General features: G+C 41.5%; 1 protein-coding gene across 1 annotated transcript in view; it reads right to left on the minus strand.

Annotated features, from left to right (window-relative positions):
• The window catches only part of ACAD9 (acyl-CoA dehydrogenase family member 9), a 129,962-nt gene that overhangs the window by 50,177 nt on the left and 61,891 nt on the right, over positions 1–17,894 (minus strand). The window contains exons 6-7 of the mRNA XM_089678730.1: positions 15,982–16,060; positions 13,698–13,872 (exon numbers count right to left, since the gene is read on the minus strand). Of these exons, the coding sequence (XP_089534856.1) occupies positions 13,698–13,872; positions 15,982–16,060 (254 nt within the window). The remainder of the gene's footprint in view (positions 1–13,697; positions 13,873–15,981; positions 16,061–17,894) is intronic.

The following is a 17,894-nucleotide window of genomic DNA, read 5'->3' on the forward strand; positions in this document are numbered from 1 at the left end:
AATTAATGACAGTTGTAATCTACCTATAGCAAGCAATCCAAGTGCTGCATTTTCCAGCCTGGCTTGTAAGCAAGTAAGCAGGAATAGACTAATTAAAATAGAGCTTAGCTTAGTACTATTCATACAAGGATCAGGCCCTCCTATCCCTCTTGTATTGAACTGTATTGTTGCTGTATTGCCTCCCGTTATATTGTAAAGCACTGAGCAAACTTTTGGCGCTATATAAATCCTGTATAATAATAATAATAATAATAAAAAAATAGTCTGATAGCATTCCAATTCAGTTTAAGAAAAAAAAACCTATTTGAAAATCACAAATGAAGGCCTCATGGACTAAAAGTCCCACACTATTAAGAATTCAACATGTGGCCATTTTTCAGCATGTTAAATCTGCATGAGTGTATCATGATTGTGAATGACACTCCAACACATTGTACAGTAGAGCACAAGGCACTGCAGCATACCACAGCACACATACAGTGCGTTGTGGTGTGTTACATTGTGAAATAATGGTGATGCACATTTTTTCATCTGTTGTGGTGTGTTGGCAGTCCACTCATAATGAACAGGCTGCCTAAGGCTCCTTTCACACTTGGGGCCAGGGAGACAGTTGATCTCTTTGCATTGCAGTGAGACAATGTAAAGTCTTCAGAGCACAGAATTGACATCACTGGAGGAGAGCAGACAAGGAAATACATTTTTCATATTGTGCAATTTGCCACAATGTCAACTGCTCCAAGGATAATCCATTCCGGCTTTAGGTCATTATAATAACACAGCCTTAAGGCTCTGTTCACACCTGTGCATTTGAGGTGCAGTGTGCTGTATGTGCATTTTACATGCAATGCCACTAAACTCTGTGTAACATGTGTCCAGCTGGAAACTTCAGCAAAAATGAAGCAAACAGGGCTTTCACACCAAGCTCACAATGCACATAAAAGACACAATGTGAATGGGGCCTAACTCTCAAGGAAGGATATGTGATGCTATTTACTAGTATTCTCTTCCTGTACCAACAGACTGAAGTGTGTGTGATAGTGCCAGACCAATAGAAGTGATAGTTGGTTCCACTGGATCTACCATAAAGTGATTTTTTTCCATCAAAGAAGCAGATATGTGGTTGAATGCCATTCCTGTATTGGGCAGTAAGATCCCCAAGGAGGTTGACCTGTCTGAATCACACTACAGTTGAGAAAGCCTATGTTTGTTTTTCTATTTGTTATATTTTCTATTAGTGGTTTCTATTGATTTAAAAACAAAAACAAATAAAAGGTCATACAAACAGAAGCCAATCCATTCTTTCCTCTACATTACTCAAGATATGCAATAAAAACACAATTATAATACTGATTGGAGATGGGTTTGAGTGGATTCCAACAGCTAGAAATTGGGTATCAAACAATTATATTAAAAACATATGCAAATTACAACTTGCAATCAAGCTATCCATCATGCTAGTGGTGATGTCACAGAGAGCCATCTTCCACAAAAAATGAGACACCATATCAACTACAGCAATCTTCTATCTTGCACAAGGCAATATAAAAAACATTCATCCCAAAACAGAAAAGAAGAAAGGTGGTAAAACAGAATGAATGAACAAACACCCTTCCACTTATATTGCTAGGTTATCTTCAAAACACATTCTCACCCAGAGAATCCAGTGTGTCCCACTGTGAACCACTGTTTGGGTGACAGCCGACAACATGCTGCGCCCACCCTCTATTCTTTCTGTGTGCTTGATCTTGCAGCCTCCTGGGATACTTACATTGCATCTCCCAGGAACACATAATTCTGGCCTAAGCCAGAACAGCAGCCAGGACTGCCAGGGAAAAATTAAAAATACAGAAAAAAGATCTTTTGTAATTGCAAAAGGGGGGGGGGGGGGGTTAAACTGAACATAGTTCTGCTTTAAGTTGGGGGCTGTATGTGTCCTATCCATAGATTTCAAACCCTCGCACACCTTGCCTGTTAATCCTGCAGGAATTTTACTATTTTCTCACTAGGCATTGTTCAAGTAATTTTATGTTTCACAGCAGCAATTATAGAAGTCTTCCAAGCCATGGCAATTGATACCTTGCCATGTAGAAGATATGCATAAGGGAATGCCTAGGATTGTCATCAATTGGTTGATTTAAGAGGGTCATTCAAACATTCTAGGAGATATTGATCATGGTGACAGAGTGTATCAGTGCATCTACTCTTGTTGAAAAACTTCTAATAATGGGGGAAGTCCACCAAATATGGAACACAGTGCCCACTGGCCCACACCTCAAACATAAGGGACAAGGGGTAGACTTTGGCGAGTCTGGAGAGGACTTTATAATTAGCCTCTATGAGGTCCATATGAAGTATTACTCTGTGTATTCTGAAGGTCCATATGTTCCAGTCCTCTTCATGGTTCTCTGACCTCAGTTCCTTCTCCCAAGCTAGTCTATAAAGTAGCTTGGTAGAGATATAACTTGCATAGTACTGAAATGCCCTCAACTCTGTGTCATATCAAGCATTCAGCTGTTTTCAAACCCAGTTCTTACAGTAATACTACTTTTCTCTTTTTTGAAAGTATTTAGGAAATTCAACATAAACTGAAAACTTAACAGGGATGCATTTTAAGCTCTGGTAGGAACTGATGTGAGCTTCGAATGCCTTTGTGATTGAGAAAGTGTCCAATATGGTATAAAGCTTTGTCTATCCACCATTTAAACCACTGGGGTTGTAAACCTGGTGGAACTGCTAGGCTATTAAAGCTGAACTCTGGAAAACTAATAAGTCCTCCCTTGCAGTCAGGCTACCCTAGCATTGCATGGGTTAACTGCTTGCTTAGACTCTAGGGGATGGTAAGAGTACTTTTATTTACCTTATCCGTGCCCAGCAAAAAGTGCTAGACTAAAACAGTGTACTAGTATCCCTGGACCGCCGAGGGGGGGGGGGGGGGTAATGGGGGGTGCAGGCGCGTTCACACCCTGAAACAGAAAGCGATATAAGATGACGTCTCTTTGCCCAGAGCCACGGCTCACCCACAAAATGTGGAGAAGCGGTCAGCAAGTAGTTGAAAACAAAAACTACTTTTTAACCACTTCAATACTGGGCACTTTTACCCCCTTCCTGCCCAGAGCTTTCTTTTGGTGGCATTTAGTCACCACTGAGGTTTTTATTTTTTTCTAAATTAACAAAAAAACCTGAAAATTTTGAAAAAAAAAAACAAAACACGTTTTTCTTTGTTTCTGTTATAAAAGTTTTCAAATAAATAATTGTTCTTCATAAATTTAGGCCAAGATATATTCTGCTACATTTCTTTAGTGAAAATAACCCAAATTAGTAATTATTATTTAGTCTGTAGGAAAGTTATGGAGTTCACAAACTATGGGATATATCTGAATATTGATCAATCCTGAAGTACTGACAGCCGATCTAATTTCTTGAGGCCCACAAATGTCAGAACAGTACAGATATCCCCCAAATGACCCCTTTATGCAAAGTAGACAGTCCAACATATTTCATAAGAGGCATGGCGAGTTTTTTTGAAGTTTTAATTTTTTTGTCAAACTTTTTGGAAAATGAAGAAATTAAAAATAATATTTTCACAAACTTTTTTTTTACATACTGTCACCAGTGCAGTACAGCATCAGCATATAACTGGTGTGGCGGTGATCAGGGATACTGACAGTACGAACAAACAAATTGATAAATTTATTTTAATTACATTTTTTTCTCATTTTTTAAGATTTTTTTTTCATAATACACTATGACTAAAGTAGTATAATGTTACCATAGTTACATTGTACTACTTTGGGGAAGTGATCAGTATTTTTTTTTTTTTACACAATTTGATTGCTTATAGCAAAGAATTTCTTTGCTATAAGCAAGCATTTAACTGAATGAAATTGATACATTCAGGTTTTTTTTGTCGTGATTAGCTGTGATTGGCCACGGCTAATGACATGACACAGATGGGCTCTGATTGAAATAATGATCATTTCTCCTGCAATGCAAAGCTTGCTGTCATGAACCTAACTCAATACACTTCAATCATTATAAAACTGCCCTCCAAAAATACAACTCTTGCCTCCACACTGCCAAGCAGACCTATTTTATCACTCTCATTAATACCTTCTCATCCAATCCCCATCAACTCTTCTCTACCTTTAACTCTCCTCTTCGTCCTCCACTGCCTCAACACTTCCCTTATTCAGCCCTGCTACTGCAGACGAGGTTGTTTAACTTCTTTCGGACGCCCACCTATCCACCTGTCCCCTATTCCCTCTCAGATACTGCCGTCACCCTCTGGCTCTATCCTACACTCTCTAACTCACATCTTCAATCACTCCCTCTCTTCCCCAACACTCTAAAACATGCACAAGTCACCCCTATACCTAAAAAGCCTTCCTTGGACCCCACCAATCTTAACAACCTAAACCCCATCTCCTTGCTCCCCTTTTCCTCCAAACTCCTTTAACGACTGGCCTATAACTAACTGAGCGACCACCTCATCAAGAATAACCTTCTTGATCCCCTTCAGTCTGGATTTCGCCCTCAACACTCCACAGAAACTGCTCTCCTAAAACTCACAAATGATTTACTAACAGCAAAAACCAATGGACACTATTCTGGACCTCTCAGCTGCCTTTGATACGGTTGACCACCCCCTGCTCCTCAAAAAACTTTACTCCCTTGGTATCCGTGACTGTGCTCTTCGTTGGTTCTCATCCTACCTATCCCACAGCACCTTCAGTGTCACTTACAATTCTACTTCCTCCTCTCCTCTTTTTTCTGTTGGGCTCCCCCAAAGTTCTGTTCTTGGACCTCTCCTATTCTCAATCTACACCTCCTCCCTGGGTCAGCTGATAGTCTCCCATGGCTTTCAACATCATTTCTACGCCGGTGACACCCAAATCTACCTTTCTACCCCTCAGCTCAAAACATCAGTCTCTTCATGTATCACCAACTTACTGACTGATATATCAGCCTGGATGTCACACCACTTCCTCAAACTCAATCTATCCAAAACCAAGCTCATCATACTTCCCATGTGCCCCTTCCCCGACTTCTCTGTCATGATCAATGGTAGAACCATCAACCCGTCCCTGCATGCCAGGGTGCTAGGTGTAATCCTGGACTCTGAACTCTCTTTTCAGCACCACATCGAACCACTTTCCAAAGCTTGCCATTTCAACCTCCGCAACATCTCCAAAATACGTCCCTCCCTAAACAATGACACCACAAAGCTCCTAATTCACTCTCTTGCCTCAATTACTCCCTCCTCATTGGCTTACCTTTACATAGGCTATACCCCCTCCAGTCCATCATGAATGCTGCTGCCAGACTCATCCACCTTACCAAACGTTCAGTGTCTGCTACCCCAAAATACTAACAACTTACAAAGCCATCCACAACTCAGGACCCCAGCTACTACACTAACCTAGTCTCAAAATACCAACCAGATCGCACTCTTCGTTCCTCCAAAGACTCTTTAGTTCCCTTGTTACCTCCTCCCATGCTCGCCTGCAGGATTTCTCCCGAGTCTCTCGTATCCTATGGAATTCCCTACCCCAATCTGTCTGACTATCTCCTTCTCTATCCACTTTTAGGAGATCCCTGCAAGTTTTCAGATAAGCCTATCCTGCCTCCACCTAACAACTGTACATGTATTTTCTCCATCGGCTCATCCCCAACAGTTATTACCTTTAGTATCACTTGACCCTCCCCTTTTAGATTGTAAGCTCTAATGAGCAGGGCCCTCTGCTTCCTCCTGTATTCAATTATATTGTAACTGTACTGTTTACCCTCAGATTGTAAAGAACTGCGCAAACTGTTGGCACTATATAAATCCTGTATAATAATAATAATAATAATAGTATACATTTTTTGGAAAAAAAATACACTCTAATGAATAAAAAAACCAAAATACAAAATATACCCCAAAGTTTTTGTGAAATATGAAAGATGATGTTACTCTGAGTAAATAGATACCCAACATGTCATGCTTTAAAACGCTCGTGGAATGGCACCAAACTGTGGTACTTAAAAATCTCCATGGGTGATGTTTTAAAAAGTTCTACAGGTTACCAGTTTAAAGTTACAGAGGAGGTCTAATGCTAGAATTATTGCTCTTGCTCTGATGTTCGTGACAATACCTCACGTGTGGTTTGAATACAGTTTACATACAGTTAGGTCCATATATATTTGGACACAGGCACAATTTTAGATTTTCAGGTATTTACCAAAACATATTCAAGCTATAGTTATATAATGGATATGGACTGAAAGTGCACACTCTTAAAGTTTAATTTGAGGATATGTACATTCAAATTGGAGGAAGAGATTAGGAATTACAGCTCTTAAGAGTAGCCATCCCCCCTTTTTCAAGGGACCAAAAGTAATTGGACAATTGAATCAAAAGCTGTTTCATGGCCAGGTGTGGGCTACTCCATTATTTCTTCATCAATTAAGCAGCTAAAAGGTCTGGAGTTGATTCTAATGAAGTGTGGTAGCTGCATTTGGAATCTATTGCTGGGAACCTACATCAAGCGTTCAAAGGAGCTGTCCATGCAAGTGAAACAGGCCATGCAAAAAACAGGCTTCAAAAACTAAACAAATCCATCAGAGATAGCAGCAACATTAGGAGTGGCCAAATCAACAGTTTGGTATATTCTAAAGGAAAGAAGAACACACTGGTGAGCTCAGCAACATAAAAAGGCATGTACGTCCACGGAAGACAACAGTGGTGGATGATCGCAGGATCTTCTCTATGGTAAAGAAAAACCCAATCACAACATTCAGACAAGTGAAGGACACTCTCCAGGAGGTGGGCGTATCATTGTCAAAGTCTACAATCAAGAGAAGACTTTACGAGAGCAAATGCAGACGGTTCACCACAAGGTGCGAACCAATCATAAGCTGAAAGAATAGAAAAGCCAGATTAGACTTTGCCAAAAAACATTTAAAACAGCCAGACCAGTTCTAGAAAAGCATTCATGGGACGGATGAAACTAAGATGAATCTGTACCAGAAAAAACAGGAAGAAAAAAGTGTGAAAAAAGCTTGGAACAGCTCATGATCCAAAGCACACAACATCATCTGTAAAACATGGTGGAGGCAGTATGATGGCATGGGCATGCATGGCTTTCAGTGGCACTGTGTCATTGGTGTTTATTGATGATGTGACAGAAGCAGCCAGATGAATTCTGCAGTGTTTAGAGATATACTGTCAGCCCCAATTCAGCCAAATGCAGCAAAGTTGATTGGATGGCACTTCACAGTACAAATGGACAATGATCCAAAACACACTGCCAAAGCAACCCAGGAGCTTTTGAAGGAAAAGAAGTGGAATATTTTGCAATGGCCATGTCAATCCTCTGATCTCAACCCAACTAAGCATGCATTTCACTTGCTGAAGGCAAAACTAATGGCAGAAAGACCAACAAAGAACTGAAGACAGATGCAGTTAGAGCCTGGCAAAGCATCAGAAAGGAGGAAACCCAGTCTTTGGTAATGTCCATGGGTTCCAGACTTCAGGCAGTCATTGCCAGTAAAGGATTCTCAACAAAATATTAAAAATGAACATTGTATTTAGGATTATATTCATCTGTCCAATTACATTTGAGCCCTGAAATTGGAAGGACTGTGTATAAAAATGGTTACAGTTCCTAAAATGTGTACTGGACATTTACGTTCAACCCCTTGAATTAAAGCTGAAAGTCTGCACTTCAGATTAATTTGCACTGTTTTGTTTTAATTTATTCTGGTGGCATACAGAGCCAAAAGTATGAAAATTGTGCCGTGTCCAAATATATATGGACCTAACTGTATGTGGGTGTGGCCTACGTATGCATTCACCACTGTGCACGAGCACAGGGGTACAGGGGCACTTTAACCAAATCCCAACCGCGCTATAGCTGAAGGACGGCTACAACATAGTTGTGTAATTCTGGGACGACGACCATGGACGTCATTTCAGAACACTCCCCCCTGCGCGCCCCCTGTGATCGCTGTGCCCCACAGACACAGCTGATCACGTGATATGGTAAAACAGCCAATCACGGCAGCCTTTTTATCACAGCGTAAGGAAAGTGCTGCCGAGAACCGGCAATTGTCAGCGAAGGGATCGGCACTGATGATCAGTGTCCTGATGATCAGTGCCACCCACCTGTGCCCATCAGTGCCACCCACCTTGCCGCCTATCAGTACAGCATCATCAGTGCCAGCTCATCAGTACTGCCTATCAATGCTGCCTATCAGTGCCCATCAGTGCTGCCTATTAGTGCTGCCTATCCATGCCACCTCATCAGTGCCCATTAGTACTGCCCATCATTGCTGCCTATCAGTGCCCATCAGTGCAGCCTCATCAATGCACATCAGTGATGGAGAAAAATTACCTGTTTGCAAAATGTTATAATAGAAACAAAGAATTTTTTTTTTTATCCAAATTTTTTGCTCTTTTTTTGTTTATAGTGCAAAAAATAAAACACCCAGCAGCAAGTAAATACCACCAAAAGAAAGCTCTATTTGTGTGAAAAAAAAATTATAAAAATGTCATATGGGTGCAATGTTGCATGTCTGCGCAATTGTCATTCAAAGTGCGACAGCGCTGAAAATTGGCCTGGGCAGGAAGGGGGTAAAAGTGCCCGATAGGCAAGTGGTACATTTTTATTTACATTTTTTTTTTTTTTTTTTTTTTTTCACTGTTCCTTTAAAAAAAATGTTTTTATCACTTTTATTCCTATCACCAGGAATGCAACATCCCTTGTGATAGAAATAAGCAGTGATAGGTCCTCTTTATGGAGAGATCTGGGGTCAATAAGACCTCACATCTCTCCTCTACAATGTAAAGCATTAGATCAAACAAAAATTGATCTAGTACTTCTGCCCCAGACCTATGCCTGTATTAATACTCTACAATCAGACAGCTGGGCAGGAGTCTATTCTTATTGAAAATAGCTGGGCTACATTTACACAAATTTAGTTTTGAGTTTGGCTCTCCTCCTTACATATACACATGGGAATTATCTACACTTTCAGAATCTGGAGCAGTTGTGCATGGCAACCAACTTCAGCTTGCTCAGTTAAAGAATATGTAAATCCAACATTTAATATTCCTGATATGCACCTGCTGTACCATGAACTTAGTATGAAAAAGTATCCTGTTCTCTTTGTATTGCTTCTTATATGAAATCCCTGGTGTTCCTTTCAGTCCCTCTCCTTTCTTATTAAAAACTGACCACACTAAGCAGAACAAACCATGGTCAGTTCTCCAGCTACGCTGGGAACTCAGGCTGCTCTGCTCCAATGATAAGACTTGTCCTGACATGACCCCCCCCCCCACACACACAGCCTTTCACTGGGAAGATCACTTTAGGCATTGAAAGTGAGAGATAGAAGCTGAATGGTTGCCATGCACAGCCGCTCTAGATTCTGGCTGCTCCAGTTTCTAATAAAATCCCTACCTTGTATTTTTATAATACCTTTCAAGAGCAAGCATACAGATCAGTCAAGTCAAGAAAAGCCATACCCCTCCTTATCTGCATATTTGACAGAGGACAATAAGCAACTTAAAGTATTAAAACAAAATCAGGAAAAAGTCAGGAAGCTGCACATTTTTAGAAAAAATCAGCAAGGTCTTATGTGTAATGAGGCATTATATGGCCATCTAACCTAAACCTATGTTAATCTAATAAACTATAAATCTTTCGGTGTAAAAATGGCATAGCCAAGTTCAAACATGTAGAAATCAATTTTATAAGCCAGCTAAGCAAGCCTGCACCAGGAAAAAAAGATCAGGTCATGCAATCTGATTGAAGGCTTTAGGCATTGGGTGTCTTTCAGTATAAAGCAGAAAAAGAAGTTGGGTACAGACCTGAGCATGGGCAAACTTTCAGAATTCAGGAGGTAGTCAGTCCAAATTAAGAGTCTGTCAATATATTTATTCAAAATAATAGTAGGCACCAGGACGACTCCTCCATTAAAACACATTAATAGCTAATAGCTGTTAATTTTTAAGCAACACCCAAATGTTAAAGTGGTTGTAAAGGATTAAAGTTTTTCACCTTCATACAATTTATGCATGAAGGTAAAAAACCTGTGTGCAGCATTATTACCTGAGCCCGATCCAGCGATGTGCACGAGAGCAGCAGCTCTCTGGGGTCTCTCCCTCCACATTGACAGACAGCAGCAGCCATCGGCTCATGCTACTGTCAATAACATCCAATGAGGAGAGATATCGGGGGGAGGGGCTGAGCAGCACTCTGTGTCTGAAAGGGCAGACAAAGCAGCGGCTTGGGAGCGAGAAGAGGAGGATCGGGGCTGCTCTGTGCAAAACCACTGCACAGAGCAGGTAAGTAGGACATGTTTGTTATTAAAAAATAAATATATATGCCTTTAATGTCACTTTAATTATCCCCCCTTTAACCAAATCCTATTAATCTGGAGCTATTAACAACAGAGGGAAGAACACATTGAGATGCAGTTCAGATTTCTTCATTAGGCTAATACTCAATTTGCTAAGCCTGTTTAATTGAAGAACAATCTGCACACAGAACACAAATATAGGTCTAGTGTTTTCTGTTTTTCAAAGCAAGGTATTCTACATTGAGATAAGGCTGCATTCTGAATCATTGTGGAAACCTTTAAAGTCATTCCCAAAATCTGCAGACTGTGAAAAGCAGGAAATTCAATAAATCACGAAAGACAAAGTGACAAATTGATTTAATTAAAGCACAAAACTTACTGTTGAACAGGTTCAAAGTTTAAGAGATTGTGAATTACAGAAATCTCTCACATTGCCAGCTCGGGAATCAGTATTTTCAATACAGTTAAGGTCTTGAGGGGGGGGGGGAAAGCCACTGTTTGGCATAATATGTATACGTTATAGAACTGGCTATGGCCTACCTAAAGCACTGCTAAGTCCATATTATAGACCAGGGGTCCTTAAATTCTTTAAACAAAGGGCTGGGTCACTGTCTTTCATACTTTAAGGGGGCTGGACTGCCCCTCGTGGAAGTGGAAAATTCCCTGGCTTCTGTGGTAGTAAACAATTCCCCTAATTCAGTGATGCATGGGAGCAAAAATGCCCCAGGGTTGGTGGTCAGTGGAAGTTAAAAAAAATGACCTAGTGTGCGTGGTCAGTGAGAGCAGCAACATAGCCCCAATGTTGGTATCAAGAAGAGAAATTGTGCCTCCTCAATGGTGTCAGTAGGAAGAATTGTCCCAAATCAAATTTAATCAGTGAGAGGAATAGTGCCCCATCCTTTTGATCATTGGGAGAATTAATGCCTCGTCCTTTTTATCATTGGGAGGAATAGTTCCCCATTGCTGGGGTCAATGGGAATAATAATAAAAGTCCCAAAGGCAAAGAAAGGAACACAATTTGAGGATCACAGTTTTAGACTATAGCTTTACTATAAACCAGCATTTCTGAACAGTACACTGACTGGTCACTTTTTGCTCCGAGCTGCACTCCACTAAACCCATGGTTTCTATATCTTCACTTTTCTTCCACAACCCTGCTCTACAGAATCCATATTTTCCATACCTTGTTAGGGATAAGGGCTATTGGTCTCAGTTAATCACAGTGTACTTACTGTGTGTATACATCCAACACATGAGGGGTTTACAATCAGATCATAATGTAAGTTAACACCCACAAACTGACATCTGTACACATCGGTCTCCTTCCTGAGAACATAGGCATCAGGTATGAGAACAAAACTGTGCAGTGCATACCAATCCTCATTCTCAGACACGTGTAACCTAAAGGCAGCCTTATGTTACTCTATATTCTGAACAAAAAAAAAACACTGTAAATTAACCTTTATCTTTGATATTTTTTTCTAAATAAAAGTGATGGGAAATCCGAAATTGTGCAGTGTTTAGAGGAACAGGAAGTGAAGGAAATCTTTAAAATGGGGACACCTTTGTCAGTAACAATTTTGGCCTGGCAACTGGCTAATCAGGCCTGAACAGTGCATGCTGCAAGAAAAGGGAGATCACATTCTCCCCATACACAGAAGCATCAGGTATGTCCAAACACCTTGAAAGAAGAACAGAGGGAGGGAATTGTAGCAAAGGTGAACATCAGCAGATATTTTGAGCTTTTACGGGAACCTGTCATTGTGACCAGCATGGGCAAATTACAAAGTAATCTTTACAATCTAACCAGAAATCGCAGCTCCAATGTTTTTATGCTCACGGGCTTACTTATAAGGATACATCATCAAATCAGATTCCAGGAATTCAAGAATACATAAACCACATGGAAACACTGCGGATAAAGCTCACATAAAATGAAAAAAAAAAACAACACTAACAAGAAACAGAGTAAGAAGAAAAGTTTTATTTAGTCGTTTTGGATTGCTGCCTTCTAACATCTTCAACATACAATGACCCCAAGAAATAGGACATTTAAATGAAGATTAGAGGCAACTCGAATGCCACTATTATCTGTGGCAAAGTGCAGACAAAGGTCAAGGTGAAAGGAACTGCTTGTGTTAGCTTTCCAGTAATTATTTGTAAAGCAAGTGTCCAGACGAAAGTTTACATACATAGGAAAAGCAGTTGATATATGCAAAACTTGGAATAGAAAGGAAATGGAGGAAACAGTCATAGGTAAAGCTACACTCAGTATACAGAAGCGATCCGATTCTATTATATTTCCTATAGACTGAAAAATGTCAGAAGTTTTGTTCATTGAACATCAGATTCATACTTGCGCTGAAAGTTTTAATGTGATTGTTGATTCAGGGAGTAGAACGTGAAAAAGACTTTACACAGCACATACCTGTGAGGTGCTCTCTGTGGATACTTTGTACAGTGTATTAGAAAGAACTCTGAAGAAAGGAAATTTCTACCAAGAGAAGTAAAAGACTGCCACTGCCAACTCCTTTTTAAACTGCTAGTGGCCGGTCTCTGGTCTCACTAACCCAGAAAAAGCATGCAGCTAATGAAGAAGAATATTAGAACAATTGACCTGCATAGATGTTTCAGATCAGTGGCTCAAAGCATTGAAGCCTTTGCACTGACACCAACTCCCAGACAAATCGCATTTTCAAAAGGAAAGTTAAGCAATGACAACCTATATATTCACTTAGTAAAACTTTCCTTTAAACTGAAATGGGTGGACTTTTTTTTACTTTGGCCCATTGGTATCTCACTGTCTGGTTTCACCTGTTACCCAGAAATAACCTTTAAAAGGTCCTACTTGTCGCAATAGGCAATATCTTCCCTTCTTCCCTTTCTAGTCTTTATACAAAATGCTCTATAAGCCTAAAGATTTGTTCTCCCTAACAAACCCCTCCAAAGACATGAGTTATACCAGTTTTTCCTAAATTTCAAGTATTCTCTCTGAGGAAGAGTATTCATTCTCTAGTTACAGCTAACATACAGTAGAGTGACCATACAGATTCAAATTACAGAACAAAAGTAGTATTGACTTACAAATGCTAAGGAGGTGATTTTTGAGAGGAGTAATATCTGAACTGGATACTTGCTTGTGGTAAAGTGGGGCTGAGACCCACCTGCAAGAGAAGGTGATGTGTAGCAAGACCAAAAGAAATGCAAGGTGATAAATCAACAGAGTTTGATGTGATAGCAACCAAAACTACGTTTGACAGTGCAGGTGAACACTTAAAAGTAGCAAAGAATGAGGCCTCTGAATTATAAACATAAGCAACAGAACAAAGTAAAGAGAAATAAGAGTTCCTTACTGTTTGATCCTCGGATTCCCAGCTTATCCTCTGGTTTCCCATGAATAACGCCACCAAAAGCCCGCTCCACTATGAAGGCAGTTATCTTGTCCTTTGTAACACCATCTTTATCAACAACATCTGTCCTTGCAAACACTGTGAATATATCTGCCAGACCTCCATTGGATATCCATATCTAGGAAGTGAAGTTAGCATGTGATGCAATACATATGACGTCTGACAACAGGTCTATTAAATACTTTACGATGCCTCTAGTGGTGTCCGGTGTCTGACTGCAGTGAGGAAATCCCACCACATAATTATAGTTACCGTATTTTTCGCTCCATAAGACGCACCTGACCATAAGACGCACCTAGGTTTTAGAGGTGAAAAACAAGAAAAAAAAATATTCTGAACCAATGGACTGCAGACATAGTACAGGGGATGACCAGAGACTGCGGACACAGTACAGGAGATGACAAGAGACTGCAGACATAGTACAGGGGATGACCAGAGACTGCGGACAGTACAGGAGATGACCAGAGACTGCAGACATAGTACAGGAGATGACCAGAGACTGCGGACAAAGTACAGGGGATGACCAAGAGACTGCGGACATAGTACAGGAGATGACCAGAGACTGCAGAAACAGTACAGGAGATGACCAGAGACTGCGGACACAGTACAGGAGATGACCAGAGACTGCGGACACAGTACAGGAGATGACCAGGGACTGCGGACACAGTGCAGGAGATGACCAGAGACTGCGGACACAGTGCAGGAGATGACCAGAGACTGCGGACACAGTGCAGGGAATGACCAGAGACTGCGGACAGTGCAGGGGATGACCAGAGACTGCGGACAGTGCAGGGAATGACCAGAGACTGCGGACAGTGCAGGGAATGACCAGAGACTGCGGACAGTGCAGGGAATGACCAGAGACTGCGGACAGTGCAGGGAATGACCAGAGACTGCGGACAGTACAGGGAATGACCAGAGACTGCGGACAGTACAGGGAATGACCAGAGACTGCGGACAGTACAGGGAATGACCAGAGACTGCAGACAGTACAGGGGATGACCAGAGACTGCGGACAGTACAGGGAATGACCAGAGACTGCAGACAGTACAGGGGATGACCAGAGACTGCGGACAGTGCAGGGAATGACCAGAGACTGCAGACAGTGAAGGGGATGACCAGAGACTGCTGACCTTTGGGGAGGGAGGGGGAGCGGGTACCTGAATTTGACAGGTACCCGCTCCCACTTCCGCGGAGTTGCCTTCCCTCTTCTTCCCGGGCCGGCTTCTGTGACAGCCGGGTGCCCACTGCGCAGGTGCAAGAAGCGCTTCGCTTTGTGAATGGCCCGGCGCCTTCTGTGACCTTTCATGTGTCCCAGAAGACACCGGATCATTCACAAAGCGCAGCACATGCGCAGTGGGCACCCGGCTGTCACAGAAGCCAGCGCGGGAAGACTGTGCAGCTCTGGAGCGAGGAACAGGTAAGGCCCTGCAGGGGAGAACAGCTGAGCGGCCGGCCCGGTATTCTGACATGGTGGCGGCAGAAATACCGGACCGGCCGCTTTACATTCCCTCCATAAGACGCACTGACATTTTCCCCCCTTTTTGGGGGGGAAAAAAGTGCGTCTTATGGTGCGAAAAATACGGTATATGACCCACAGCTACCTTGCTCGGTTTCAATAAAAAGAATGTATTCTTACAGCTCATGCTGTATCTATGCCTACTGAAAATCCAGCAGGGGCCATGCATCAACCCTGCTTAATCAAGCAGAGAACTAAGTAATATTGCAGAAGGTGCTGCAGTCAGGTGGAAGGAGACTTCCTGATTGGAGTTTCTGAAAGTTATAAAAAGCCAATAGGCTCATTTCAGAAAAAAACATCTTATGTTTCTAAGCTATTCAGATTAAACACTCTGATAACCGTTCAGTTGGATGCTGACACTTCAAATCTCTTCCACGTCTTGTAAGAAAAAAAGAAATATGTAATACAATGTGTAATCCTGAATTCATATCCAGTTATTTCATATTTATGTCTTCCACTAGTTTTAATGGCATTCTTCTATGTTTTTATGTCACCTTACACAAACCAAAAACCCATAGTAGTAATAGGTTAGTGTTTACCTAAACTGGCTTTAGAACCTCTACAGTATGTGATTGTACAAACACTGTATATCAGACACAGACTGCACACTTCACACAGGCAGAACTTCCGTGAATAGCTTTAGATACTCTGTAAAGCTCTGTGGAATGCACTGGTGCTATATAATAATGAATAATAAAAATATTATACCTTTGAACCGTTCAGAATATAGTGTTTTCCATCAGCACTCAAGGTTGCTCTAGATTTGATTGAAGCAGCGTCACTCCCACTAGAATGGGGAAAAAAATAAGACTCTTCATAAAAGTATCACTTCACCCTGTACATTCTATTAAAGTAGGCTTTGGCAATCTGGACCTACTGCTGTAATTCAAGCTCAGCTGTAAATTGTGCAATATTAGACAGGGAAGACAGGTCTGGCACAGAGCACCGCTGATGAACTCTGCAATCCATTTTCCCTGCTCTCAAGTTTCCATACATGTCATTAAGTCAATTACAACCTGGAAATACAACCTATATTCAAAATAGAGCACAGCAATCACTTTCCCCACCACATTTACTAAAATTAAAATAGCATTTGTTAAGTGACAACTAAAAGCAACATACATAACCATACACCACTTATAAAACAGAACAATAGATGTAACAAGAGCGACCCTGAAAGTAGCAGAGACTCCACGAAAAAGGCTCCAAACGACAAATACACATTACAGGGACATTTTTAATAAGTATTTTTAACATAATCATGTAAAAAAAATAAATACTGTATATAGCATATAAAATCTTATAAATATGTGCCAATATTTTAAAATCTTTGCTTCTTTGCATACATACATTATACTGTACAGTATATGCACTTAGGAGCAGTCCACTGTCACAATATGTACACAGGCTCTACTTCCTGCTCTGCACTGACACTATGGGGTTGATTTACTAAAACTGGAGAGAGCAAAATCAGGTGCAGGTGTGCATGCATGGTAGCCAATTAGCTGCTAACTTCAGTTTGTTTAATGAAACTTTGACAAAAAAAAAAAAGAAGATGATTGGTTTCTATGCACAGCTGCACCAGAATTTGCACTCTCCAGTTTTAGTAAATCAACCCCAATGTTTGTGCGTTATTGCTCCTTCTCACAATTATTATTATACAGGATTTATATAGCGCCGATAGTTTGCTCAGCGCTTTACATTATGGTGGGGGACAGTACACGAGACAGTACATTAACAATACAATTCAATACAAGAGGGGTTCGAGGGCCCTGCTCCTTGGAGCTTACAATCTAGTAGCGAGGGGATAGTGGTACAGGAGGAAATAGCTGTGGGGGATGGAGTGATTGGAGGAGTAGAGGAGTTCAGTATTAGCGGAGGGCGGGGGTAGGCTTCCCTGAAGAGATTTTTTCAGAGTGCGCCTAAAGGTGAGCAGAGTAGGTGATAGTCTGATGGATTGGGGTAGGGAGTTCCAGAGGATGGGGGAAGCCCTGGAGATGTCCTGGAGTTGAGCATGGGAGGAGGAGACAAGGGAGCTAGAGAGTAGGAGGTCTTGTGAGGAGCAGAGAGTACATTTTGGGTGATATTTGGAGACAAGATCGGTGATGTAATTTGGGGCAGTATTATGAACAGCTTTATAAGTCAGTGTTAGCGGTTTGAATTTTATCCGTTGGGCAATTGGAAGCCAGTGGAAGGATTGGCAGAGGGGGGTGGCAGATACGGAATGGTTAGTAAGGTGGATGAGTCTGTCTGCAGCATTCACGATAGACTGAAGTGGGGATAGCCTGCGGTGAGGTAGGCCAATGAGGAGGGAGTTACAGTAGTCGAGGCGTGATATAATAAGTGAGTGAATGAGTTGCTTAGTGGTTTCCGAGGTTAGGAACGGTCGTATCTTGAAGATGTTGCGGAGGTGAAGTCTACATGAGTTTTGTCAGTGATTGGACCTGGGGCTGAAAGGACAGATTGGAGTCTAGGATGACACCTAGTTTGAGGGGTGGGACTGATGATAGTGTTGTTGGTCTTGATGGAGAAGTCGGGGGGGGGGCACGGGCTGGGGGGAATACTAGGAGCTCAGTTTTGGAAAGATTTAGTTTGAGGACGTGTCAGTTGTCAGAGCAGGG

This window comes from Staurois parvus, unplaced genomic scaffold (assembly GCF_062004578.1).
Source record: "Staurois parvus isolate SC_StPar_1 unplaced genomic scaffold, SC_StPar_1.0 ptg000209l, whole genome shotgun sequence".
Classification (NCBI taxonomy): domain Eukaryota; kingdom Metazoa; phylum Chordata; class Amphibia; order Anura; family Ranidae; genus Staurois; species Staurois parvus.